Source organism: Podarcis muralis, chromosome 1 (assembly GCF_964188315.1).
Source record: "Podarcis muralis chromosome 1, rPodMur119.hap1.1, whole genome shotgun sequence".
Classification (NCBI taxonomy): Eukaryota; Metazoa; Chordata; class Lepidosauria; order Squamata; family Lacertidae; genus Podarcis; species Podarcis muralis.
The window spans coordinates 49,822,870-49,835,223 of record NC_135655.1 but is presented as its reverse complement, the minus strand read 5'-3'; the positions used below and the strand labels follow the sequence as shown (position 1 = coordinate 49,835,223).

Below are 12,354 nucleotides of genomic sequence, written 5' to 3'. Positions count from 1 at the left end.
ATTTCATGATTCCACTTTCTATTTACTTCTAGCATCATAGTTAGAGGCATCTAAGTACTAACATAGTCTAGAAATGTATGTTAAAGTCAGGTTTATAAACCAATGCCAGTTCATTTTTTTGAATGTTCTATATATGATACTCTCTCTTTAAATATACTCCATGGCTAGTACATACAACCTTTGGGATAAGCTGCCCATCTTTTTGACAATTCTACCTTCATGAATAATATGGTCATCTCAAAAATGCACAACAATAGTCTTTTTTTCACGCACACCATATATATAATTTTTCTTTCTTTCTTGCACATTGTTTCACTTTTTCTGATGTTGGCAGTATCTAGTGATAGACATCATACATCCCACTTGCACTCCTAACTCTTAGTTCATCATATTTAGTGGTATGTAAGGTATTGCTGTATTGTGTACATAGAGTTGCCACACACCATTATTTGTACACATCCTAGATCTGCAATAAAATAAAATCCTCCAGCTGCTGGTCATGTGTCCCTGTTAAGGAACGGTTGGCAGATATGGCTATGGCAGAAGGGTTGTATTCAGTCTCTTCTCCCTTCGAGCTCTTAATGGTGACCTGTGTAGTCTGCAGTGTATTCTTCTCCTGCCTCCTTACTTCCATTGCACACAGCTTCCAAACCCTTCTCAATTCTGTCTCTCCTCTCATCCATTTTCTTTCTGTCTTTCATCTCATCACGGGAGGGTAAAAAAACATTAAGCTGCATGATCATGGCATAAATCCCTTCACCATTTGTTTTCTAGATGGATAGGGTGGGATGATGAATGCATGTCTTCGTAGCAGCTGAAACTCACTGCTTCACCTTTGTTGTTACAAACTCTGGAGAGCCATGTAATACATCCCTACGGTGACTGTATAATATTGCTATTTTGCCCCAAAATGTCCCATTTGAAGCTCTCATTTCTGGTATGCAGATTATTATTGCTGACTGTTTGGATGGTCACACCATGAGTCACTTGGTGAACATGAGAAAAATAATAACTTCGGCTGTAGATGGTAGCATATTAGATTAAGTACCAAGTGTCCAACAATAAGATCTGCCCCTCTCCAAAAAGCAAACAGCAACAAAAGCAATCTTGTATCTGTGACATAAGGAAGTGGCTTTCCAGAGTCATGTGTCGACCATTTGGCATGCCTTGTATTAACTGGAATCTGTCTGGTGCCTGCTTTGTCTCTTTTCCCCTTTTCCTTTCTCCAATGGGTGACTGTTTAAGGCAGTTGGTCTGCTTCTCAGGTGCATTTGTGTATTGGACAGAATGGTGGCTGCAACCAGCCAGGCTATATTTCTGGTTGATGCTATTTCAAGAGTACAGGAGAAGATCCTCTGGTTCCCCCTCTTGGTACTTCTCATGCACCAAAGCGATCATTTGCCTTCTGGTTCTTTCATTTTCTTGTTCACAGTAATGAAATATCACTTTCCCTCTCTTTAGGGTCAGAAGGTAAAAAAAATATCGGGGAGACAGATGAGAAGAAATCCCAGATCAGTGCAGATAGTGGGTTGAGCTTAACTTCCAGCTCTCATGTGAGTGTCTTGAACATTTTATTTATTATTTGAGAAATGCCTCAAGGAGATTGACATGGGGGTAGAAGGTAGTGAGAATTCCTTGTGTCTTTGTCCATAGATTCTGGTTTTCATGGGGGGGGGGCATGTACTCACTTTGGGGAAGCATTGATAATTATGTGAAAGCAACACACGTTCCAGTGTTGTTGATTCTGGGAAGCTAGAAACATGAAGCATGAGATATGCAGTTCCTTAGTAGTCTGGGCCCAAATAAAATGTGTGGTCCAAGTCTCCAAGCAGAAGTAGTAATGACTAATGTGCATTATTTTTCTTCTTCTTTGTTCATGATTTCAGAAGAGTGATTTGGATTCTGTGGCAAGTGTGGGACCTGCTGTTATGATCCGAAGCACCAGCCAAGACTCTGAAGTTAGCACAGTGGTAGGGCATGGCTGAAGTGGAATGTTGGTGCTTTGTTTTAGTGGTGTTTTTCAGGCTTGATCATTTGCATGCATTTTCTTACTCAGCACCTGTGTAAATTGCAAGCGCCGAGTGCATCTCTAGGGCATACACTCTCCATCCTTCTCCAGTTTTACATTTAATCATGTCCCCCAATTGTACATAAAATGCTCTGGTAGGTATGGGGATCCTATCCACTGCTACTGTTTTGTAATCTTACATATTTTATTTGTGTTTATATTGTTAAATTGTGACATTTGTTTTCGGGAAATAGTTGTTGTAAATTAATGATTGTGGCAATGTCTACAGTTATCTTAAATTGGCCTGTTGGGCCAAAGAATAGACATTTATTAGTGTTCTTTTTCTTTAAAAAAATTGAATCTGACTTCCTCCTAATGTTAATTTAAAAGTTGAGGCCCAGCCTTTTATTTTTAATGACTGAAGCTCTAAAAAAGAAAAAAAAAGCAATAAAACATTAAACACAGTGCCCTGCAAATAGTCACTTTGCATTCTAAAGTATACTGTGCTGGGTCCCAATGTAACGTGAGTTAGCAGAAACCTGCCCCTTTACGTTTGGTTGGGATGCAGGAATTATTGAGATTTAGCTTTCTCTGGAGTGGCACTCTGAATAAATCTTTGTCTCCACATTAACTACTCATATTGAATAAAGGACTGACCATTTAAACAGTTTGTTTTCCTCTTCAGGTGAGCAACAGCTCTGGGGAGACATTAGGAGCAGATAGTGATTTGAGCAGCAATGCTGGTGATGGCCTTGGTGGAGAAAGCGGTGGAAATCTGACAGGATCACGAGGCACCGTGTCAGACAGTGAGATTGAGACAAATTCAGCAACTAGCACTATCTTTGTAAGAACATGCTTTGGTTTTGCTTAGGAATTATTGTAGTGATGGTGGGTAGTGTAAAGGACCTATTACTTTATGGAAAGCGATCACATTAGAAACGGTCCATCCTTAGTGGAAAAGGTACCAGCAATTCTGAGCCAGCATATATATTCCAGGGTGTGCATGCACTGCAAACTCAATTATATATGTGGCAAGCAAACTGACCTTGTAAGTGTAAATTGGCTTAGAGTGATAGACCTCTTAAAGGCCTTTGGAAATCTTAAAGGCCTCAAATGTCATATCATGACAATGAAGTATCTTTGAACTGAGTTGAATTTGAGAGGAGGCTTAAGCTTTTTCTGCTGTCCACTTTTTACCTTCTGAATTATCTTTCTGTTTACAAGGAATATATATTGCTTGCAGAATAATCTTGGTAGTCGAATACATAATACAGAGCAATAGAGCATGCCTGATTAAACTGGCATTTAATTTTTTTTTTTTTAAAGGGTAAATCTCATAGCTTGAAGCAGACCATGAAAGACAATAAATGCAGCAGTCCTGGGAGAGCACCAGAAGATGCAAGCCTACGAGTTTATCTCTATGAGGGTCTTCTGGGTATGTGTTGACATTTATTTTGTTTGAAGTAAATTTGTTCAAAGCATAGGCATTTTAGTGAAATAGCATTTAACATGCTAATCTTCTTCGTAGTATTTTCTAAACAAAAAGAAATTAAAGAACAACAATCTGATCTACTAAAGTGAAACCTCCATAGATGAGTTTTGAATTCTCTAACATACCATAGACAAATCATCAGATAAAAACTCATGGTTTTCTTCAAAACATTTCATAAGAAGTGCTTGTCATTAGTATACCATATTTTTCTGTGTATAAGACGCCCCCATGTATAAGACGACCCCTATTTTTTTGAACCCCAAATTAAGAAAACAAAACTCTAAAATAGAAATGAAAATCCAGACATTCGGTGGTGGCGGTGGAAAGTTGTTGATTTGTGGGGGGTGCGATCACCCTCAAAGTTTCCAGCATGAGGTACATGTAGTCTATGGTGGTTCTGTCCCGACCCCTCGTTGCCCAGTTGATAAAAGGTTACAGCCCGGGAGCAGGGAAGAAGGAGCTCACTATGCTTCTATGCTGTGTGGCAGGAATTTCTCCCTCCTGCCACCTGCTTAGCTGTTAAGAGATTATAGCTCGGCAGCAAAGAAAATGTGGTCAAGGATGGGGGTGGGGTTCAGGCCAGAAGCCTGCATAGGAAGGCTGTGTGGGCCACATTCCATCAGTGGGGTACAGATTTATCATATTAGGTACATGCTGTCAAATCAAGTATATATTTAAAATGGTATCCTGAGCAGGGATGTTGTTTCATAACACAGTATGCTAAAGATCAGACTATATTGATGTATTAGAAGAGGCATGGCCTTCGACCACAATTGCAATATGTAGCATATTTTTCACTGCACTTTTTCTCCTGAGTCTCATTATTCCAGAAAGGTTGCTCAGTCTTGTTATATGTCTCATTTCTCCTCTTTGCTGCCATGTTGCTGCTTGCTTGGAACTATAAAGGGAGGGATAAAGGATCTGTCTGGGACCAATTAGAGGATGCTGCCATGGAAACCTTCTCTATGAGTAATAATTCTTCTTTTTGCTTTTCTGTGTGTATTAAAAAGATTTCTCACATGTATTCCTATACACTCCACTGTTCTTTTCTTGTTCCTGCATTCTTCATTTGGTGAATACTGATAGAGGAAAACAATAACACAGAACGCAATAAAGTTGGTGCACTGCTTTAGGCAGGGTAGCAAGATGGGACCATAAATGTTTGCAATATATACAGTGAGTTAGGACAGGGAACCTTGCATCTCCTGGCTTGTTGTGATCTCAGTTGTGTTTTTAACAGAACTGATTTTGCTGTGGCGGTACTATGATGATGATGATGATGATGATGATGATGGTGTTGATTACTCGGCACATCTTGTGGTGAAAAAGGTTTTTTCCTTGCAAAATTATTGGTCTTCTGGATTAATTTATTCTCTGCTATCTAGGCAAAGAGCGATCAACCCTGTGGGACCATATGCAGTTCTGGGAAGATGCTTACCTAGATGCTGTGATGTTGGAAAGAGAAGGAATGGGGATGGATCAGGGGCCTCAAGAGATGATTGACAGGTAAATTACAAATTCTCTGCAATTTTTCTCTCCCTCTGCATTATTTAGTTTAGCAACTTTCTGGGAATTCAGGATGTGATTTTATTCTGAGTAAATTTGTTGAAATAAATAATTACTTTATATTAATTAATTTATGTACTGTATGCTGCTTAGAGTTTTTTTATTAAGCAGATTACAATTTTTTTCTAACTTTTTTTAAAAAAATAAAACATTTAAGACTTTGTTCCAAATTTAATTTTCTTTATACACAAAGTCTGTCTTTTGAAATATTTAGTTAGTTAGTTAAATTTGTATGCCACCCTTCATCTGTACATCTCTGGATGGATATCAACATAAAATGCAATATAAAAATGCAAAATACATGATAAAAGCAAGAACAAAAACCAATAAAAAACCCTCCCACCACCTTGGACCTCCCTGAACCTTTGCTTGTCTTTTAATGTTGGGCCTATAAAAGGAAATGTAACTTAAGGCTAAGTTTAATTTCTGGTCATCTGGTACTGGGTCTGTGGAGAGATTTAATTCCATTAAGAAAGATAAAAGAAGGAAGAGGATGCAGAACATTTTGCATCTTTCTTTGCAGTTAGTGGCTAAAAGTCCATCGAAGACTCAAGTACATGTGTGTTCCTTTTGTAGGTATTTGTCTCTAGGAGAACATGACCGGAAGCGTTTAGAAGATGATGAAGACCGCTTATTGGCTACGCTTCTTCACAATATGATAGCCTACATGCTTATGTTGAAGGTGCCATTTTTTCATATTTTAATTTAATTTTTGCACATTTTTTGTGAGATTTGTGGTAGGGTATGGGAGAAATATGGGTGTCCTGTGGCCACAAATTTTTAAACCCCCCCATGCAAGAGCAAACCCATATTAATTGCAGAAATAATGCCATGTCATACTTTGTTTTTGCTTTGTTTTTAGGTCAATGGGATGTATTTGATCACTTCTTTCTTCCCAGTTACTTGATTTCTGCAGTTACTTGTTATTACACAGTGTCTTCTCTTGGTTGACCTGTTTCTATGGTAGTTTAAACTCTTTGGAACACAGCAAATGAGTTCTTGTCTATGTACTGAAATATAAATATATATGCAAGTGCCTAGGGAGATGTCAGTAACCAAATGCTGTATTTTGCTGTGTAGGTGTCCAAGAATGATATTAGGAAGAAAGTACGCCGTTTGATGGGGAAATCTCACATTGGCCTAGTGCATAGTCAAGAAATAAATGAAATACTCGACAAACTTGCCAATATAGTAAGTCTTTGACCACCTCTGTATCTATATCTCTGTTCCTTCGATAGGAGAGGAGGATTATCTTTCACTGCAGTTCAGATGGCAGTGTTGATTGCTACAAATCTGAAAAGAGTTATGTTCCTCTTTTATAATGTATTTCACAAATTGTGTACACGATTAAAATACTGCAGATAGAAACATTCTGATATCTTGCCTTCTTCATGTACTTTTTAATGGCAAGGGCTAGTGGGACCCAGATCTTTGGATGGTATAGATTTACAGTGGTACCCCGCAAGACGAACGCCTCGGAAGACGAAAAACTCGCTAGACGAAGGAGTTTTTCATTTTCTTAGCCGCTTCGCAAGACGCATTTCCCTATGGGCTTGCTTCGCAAAACAAAGCTTGCCCTGCAAGCTCCGGGGATAGCGGGGAAGCGCAGCGCGTCTTCCCTGCTGTCCCTGGACCTCTTTTGAAGCAAGGGGCAGCAACGGGGAGATTGCGGGGCAGGCAACGGGGAGAAGCAATCTTCTCCCCCGCTGCCCCTTGCTTTAAAACAGGTCCGGGGACAGAGGGGAAGGCGCGCGGCGCTTCCTTTCTTTCCCCGGACGGTCTCCATAGGAACGCATTGATTGATTTTCAATGCATTCCTATGGGAAACCGTGCTTCGCAAGACGAAAAACTCGCAAGAAGAAAAAACTTGCGGAACGAATTAATTTCGTCTTGCGAGGCACCACTGTACTCAGCAATACCTTGCTTGACAGAGAATCAGACTCCTCACCTGTTTTATTCAAGACAGTAGACACAGAGGTCAGATCTTTCTGAACTTTTTATAGTGTTGCTCTCAAGAGCTGTAGAATGAAATTCTTGCTACAAGCTGCCTTCTCACTCTGTTGCCCGGGCTGGGGTCTGCCAGTTTCCTGCTGGACTAGAGGCACTAACTGCTGCTTCCTAAACTCCTCCTTAGTAGCTGAATGGGTAAGCAGCTTCTCTAGGCTTAATCTCTTGTCGTTTTGTTACAAGCCTGGGTAAGGAACTGAACCAGCTGCTTCTGGGGGAAACCAGCTCTTTTTATTGCTGTAGTTGCTGGCAGCTTCTCCAGGGTGGGTGTCTTTGGGGCTTTTTGAAGATGCTATATCCTGAGATTCAGTGAGAACCCTCAGAACAGCTGTGGGGGAGAGGGCGGAATCATTCCACTTGGTAAGCTTCAATGCTTGTGCAGACAGAACAATTGGAAGAGCGCAGCACTGAATTCCATCTTTACTTCTCTGATAGTGCTACTAAAAGAGAAATTAGTTGGTGTGTTTCCCCTGTTCTTTTTGCTTGCTGTGCCTCCCCCACCACACACATGTTTTTAGAAAGCATAGTTGCTGCATGTGCATGCTACATTTTTTTTTTATCGGTATGTAGATACATTGTGTTAAGTGTATGCTATAAAAACAGAATTGGGTGCAAGCTAGCCAGATTCTCCTCTGACTCTGAAAACTTTGGGTGCCGAGTTATAGACAACTCCCCATTTGCACAGGGGTCTTGTTTTGGGTCATTGTGCACATCGGTGGAGCATGTACAAACTCATAAACCTGCCCCATTCCTCCCCCTTACGGGGCTGAAAACTGCTCCCTAGTACTGAAAAAATACTTGGTGCTTTTCAGTGTTTTAATCCAATTTTACTTTTGTACAGGAGATGGGTGAGATCTGACTTGCTGAAGCTGAAGTAAAGATTAAAGTGGAAGGTTTTTAATAGGATTTTTCCTTCTATTTAGAATGGCAGGGAGCTCCAAATCCGACCCAGTGGCAGCAGGCATATCAAGAAGCAAACATTTGTTGTACATGCTGGCACAGACACAACAGGGGATATCTTCTTCATGGAGGTAGAGACCAGGTTAAAAGTTAACAAAAAATGATTGCTGTTAATTGGATTGTATGGCGATTCCTCTCTAATAATATATACGTCTCCAGGTATGCGATGATTGCATTGTGCTGAGGAGTAACATTGGCACGGTGTATGAACGCTGGTGGTATGAGAAACTCATCAACATGACATACTGTCCCAAAACAAAAGTGCTTTGTCTCTGGAGGAGGAATGGCCAGGAGACACAATTGAATAAGTTCTACACCAAAAAGGTACATTTTCTACAATGTTCTGTTTACAATGACTTAGTATTTTACTGGACCATTTATATTTTATCTGTCTTTGAATCTGCTGCAGAGTTTTGATGCTGAGATGATCAGCAGCTGACATACAATGCGAGAAGCTTTTCTTAAGTGGTGTCACCAGATATTGTTTCCATGGTTTGAGTTGCATCACTCTCCACCCATAACAGCAATTTTAAGCATAGTTTCCAATGGAGAGATGTGGGTAGAACATTGCTATTGAAATGCTCACATCCTAATCTTGGGTTTATGATGGGATAGATGCATCTTGGATCTGGAGACCTATGTAACATTTTTGCTTGTAACATGACGAAGTTATAGTGCATTGTTTTAATAAAATAACACATTTGGATAGCATTCATTTACACACATATAGAGAATTTCAGACTCAGCTGATGCAAATTGGTGGTAAGGGAAACAGTTATGACATGAGATTCTATGACTAAAGAAAGATCGGATATAAATTTAATAAAATAAAGAAAAAATAGAGCTATATATGTGGACCAAACACCACTGTTTGTTTGTTTAAAAAAATACATATAGTTTGCCCCTCATATAAGATATCAGTTCAAGAAAATTTACAAATGCAAAAAGCATAAAATGCCATTAAAACAGAATAATCATAAAAATGTCTTGCCTTTAAAGTTCCCCATCCTTTCATCCCAAACGTATTTCAAAATAATACCGTATTTTGAAATAACCGTATTTTATTATTTTTAGCAAATATTTTAAAAAGTATGGTCTGAAATACTACTATTATTTCCTGTGCATTGTATCCCAACTTTCCTTCAAGAAGTTGAGCTACTTGGAGGAAATGTGGCAGATAATTAATAAGATTAATTAATAAGTACTCAGAAATGTTTGTTTGTATGCTTTATTATTCTTTGCGCTATTAAGTTCTCGCCACTGTATTAGCTCTGTGTTTTATGAATCTCCACTATGTATCTGCAGAAAACCTATTTGATTGTTTGTTTGTTTGTTTTAATCCCTTGTAGTGCCGGGAATTATATTATTGTGTAAAAGACAGTATGGAGCGAGCAGCGGCAAGACAACAAAGCACAAAACCTGGTAAGAGCCTTAACGGGCATAGATGAACTTTGGCAAGTGCCACAACTTTCTTAAAGAGTTTTTGGGAGTGTGTTGTCCTTTATATTAAAGGGTCTGAAAATACTGCCCCTCCTTTTCACTCTGGAAATGCTGATGCCAGAAAGGAATTTGACTTTCCTCCAAGGAATTTCCGGGGGAGAAATAAACATTATTTATTTCCCCTGATACTGCAGTAATAATGGGATACTGAGCTTAGCAGCCAGATGACTAGGACATGGTTCCTCTTAAATCTTCTCTTCCACCAAGCCCCACAAATGTCCTAAAGACCCAAAATCTCCCGGCACCTCCAAGATACACACCTGATCCTTTGCAGAAGTCTTAAGCGCCACTAGCAAAATTGTACACAGCTACACATGTAGACATTTGCAGAATTTTTTTAAAAAATCCATATATGTTCAACAACTTGTAGGTGTGCAGATAGCCTATAAGGAAATGGAGGAAATGTCACTTATTTCCTGCTCACAGAGCCTTTCTCCTGCTCAGAAAGATTGCCAAAATGATTCTGCAGACTAAAACCACTCCCAGTTTAAAGTGTGACATTAGCACATCATTTGTCCACGCTGAAAATAACAGTTCAAGAGACAGCAAGATTGTCGCCCATCAGGCCAGAACAAAACAGTACAAAGTTGCAGGAACACCAACAGATTGGCCCTTGTGTTGTGAGGCTTGTGAGTCAGTGAGGCATTATAGCAGGGGTCAGCAAACTTTTTCAGCAGGGGGCTGGTCCACTGTCCCTCAGACCTTTTGGGGGGGCCAGACTATATTTTGAAAAAAAATATGAACGAATTCCTATGCCCCACGAATAACCAGAGATGCATTTTATATAAAAGCACACATTCTACTCATGTAAAAACTCCAGGCAGGCCCCGCAAATAACCCAAAGATGTATTTTAAATAAAGGGGCACATTCTACTAATGTAACAACACACTGATTCCCGCCCGTCCGTGGGCCAGATTTAGAAGGCGATTGGGCCGGATACGGCCCCCGGGCCTTGGTTTGCCTACCCATGCATTATAGTAACATAATGAAATGCTAGGCTACTGCTTAGGGCTAGAGCTCTTTGGTTATCCTTCATAAGAATTTAACAGGCATAAATGACAAAACATACCATGATCTCTAAAGTCCCAGCCTTTGCAGACATCTAGTTAGCATCTCTATATTGCTTATTGTTATCCATCCTATAGAAATAAGATGTGCTATGGCACCATTTTGAGGAAAGGGTTTGCTTCTGGGATCCTCCTTTAAATGCAGTGTCCTATGTTTTTCTGTGTATGTAAATCACTTTGTATTGGGAAGCATTTTCCTCCTTTTTTCTGTTTTCCTTTTACATTGCAGGCCCTGAACTGGGTGGGGAATTCCCAGTGCAGGATATGAAAACTGGTGAAGGGGGGCTTCTCCAAGTCACACTGGAAGGGATTAACCTGAAATTCATGCACAGTCAGGTAGGAAAGAACCCTTGAACAAGAGTATTTGAGCATGGAGCTTCTTAAAGTGCACCAATAAACGTGTTTCCTCTTCCCTTGGGGAGGTGAAGGAGAAAGACAATTATTTTCCTCCACAGTTAAGAGAATCTCAGTGTTAGTATTTAAATTATGTAGTATCTGTCTTAGAATGAAATATTAGCTCTATATACTAGTACGCAGAATTCACAAACTACCAACAAAAATAATGGCCCTAATCCAAATAATTCTTTAAATGAGCTTTAGTTTTTCTGCAACCAGCATATGGGGTTGTTCATTCAATCTTCTTAATGATGCTATAGATGTATTTTGTTCTTTCAAGCTGAAGAAAAAAATGCAATTCAGGTGATGGTGAGGTTTGCTTACATTGGATTTCCAAAACAATTTCCAACAACATTTAGTCTTGGAACACTTAGGTATATTGTATGGACGTAGCAAAAAACACTGGTTTTTTTTTTTTTAAAAATAACTTTCCAGCCTTATGGAACAATTTGCTCACCATTTAACTTTGGTGAATTCATGACAACTATTGTTGTATGGAAAAATAAACTAAAATAACTAAAATTGGCATTAGCAAACCTTTTTTAAAAAGATAGGTAGCCGCTCCTGCATCATATGTAATTCATCTGCAGGGGCGCCAGGTATATGGGGTGCAAGGGGTTCCTGCCCCCTAATATTCAGGAGAAAGGTGCTGTGCCCCCCCCCAATATTGAGGGGGCTGCCACTGGCCAGCCTTTGCCCAGGAGCCGAGTGGGGGCTGCGACGAGCAAGCACGAAGATTGCCACCCTCCATGAGTCCTGCCCCTGGTGTCACAAAACACGTCACATGGCTGCGCCCCCTAAATGGGTGGGGCAGGGCAGGGCAGTGCCCTTGTTCATCTGTGGTTGAAAGCGGAGGCTGTTCAATAAATCGGACAGAAACGATTTTTCTCATAAAGATACAGACGTAATTATTTATTCCCTTTTGAATCTGTCATTATCTCTAGGTATAGAGGAAACACAAATGGATTTGTGTGCCACTCTGTTCTTTTCTCTGGATGTGTTTTCTTTTTTGCTTCTCTTGATCATTGTTTTTCTTTTGCTTGGTGTTCATGTTTGTTTTGCATATGCTGTGGAATCAATTTTAGGGTTGGGTTTGTGTGTGTGTGTGTGTGTGTGAGAGAGAGAGAGAGAGAGAGAGAGAGAGAGAGAGAGAGAGAGAGAGATGGGGAGAGAGTTAAATTTGTCAGTCAGTCTTTTGTGCAGTGTTCTGTTGTTGTTTTTCTAAGTTTTTTTCCTAAGTTCTACTGGTGTCCCTAGGAGCCCTAGGCTGAGATTCAGCGAAGCTGTTCACATATGCTGGGGAGAAATATACATACAGGTGGAGGTTTTTTGTTTTCGTTTTAACTTTCCAGTATAG

General features: G+C 39.8%; 1 protein-coding gene across 37 annotated transcripts in view; it reads left to right on the top strand.

Annotated features, from left to right (window-relative positions):
- Positions 1 to 12,354, top strand: part of MADD (MAP kinase activating death domain) — an 82,563-nt gene that overhangs the window by 57,980 nt on the left and 12,229 nt on the right. For 15 of the 37 annotated variants that reach the window (XM_077928389.1, XM_077928407.1, XM_077928263.1 and 12 more), the window contains 12 exons: positions 1,462 to 1,553; positions 1,887 to 1,970; positions 2,694 to 2,852; positions 3,335 to 3,443; positions 4,407 to 4,469; positions 4,886 to 5,006; positions 5,643 to 5,748; positions 6,147 to 6,257; positions 7,997 to 8,104; positions 8,193 to 8,357; positions 9,383 to 9,455; positions 10,831 to 10,937. In XM_077928389.1, the coding sequence (XP_077784515.1) occupies positions 1,462 to 1,553; positions 1,887 to 1,970; positions 2,694 to 2,852; positions 3,335 to 3,443; positions 4,407 to 4,469; positions 4,886 to 5,006; positions 5,643 to 5,748; positions 6,147 to 6,257; positions 7,997 to 8,104; positions 8,193 to 8,357; positions 9,383 to 9,455; positions 10,831 to 10,937 (1,298 nt within the window). The remainder of the gene's footprint in view (positions 1 to 1,461; positions 1,554 to 1,886; positions 1,971 to 2,693; positions 2,853 to 3,334; positions 3,444 to 4,406; positions 4,470 to 4,885; positions 5,007 to 5,642; positions 5,749 to 6,146; positions 6,258 to 7,996; positions 8,105 to 8,192; positions 8,358 to 9,382; positions 9,456 to 10,830; positions 10,938 to 12,354) is intronic. The other 22 variants (XM_077928272.1, XM_077928297.1, XM_077928365.1 and 19 more) reach the window with 3 other exon arrangements.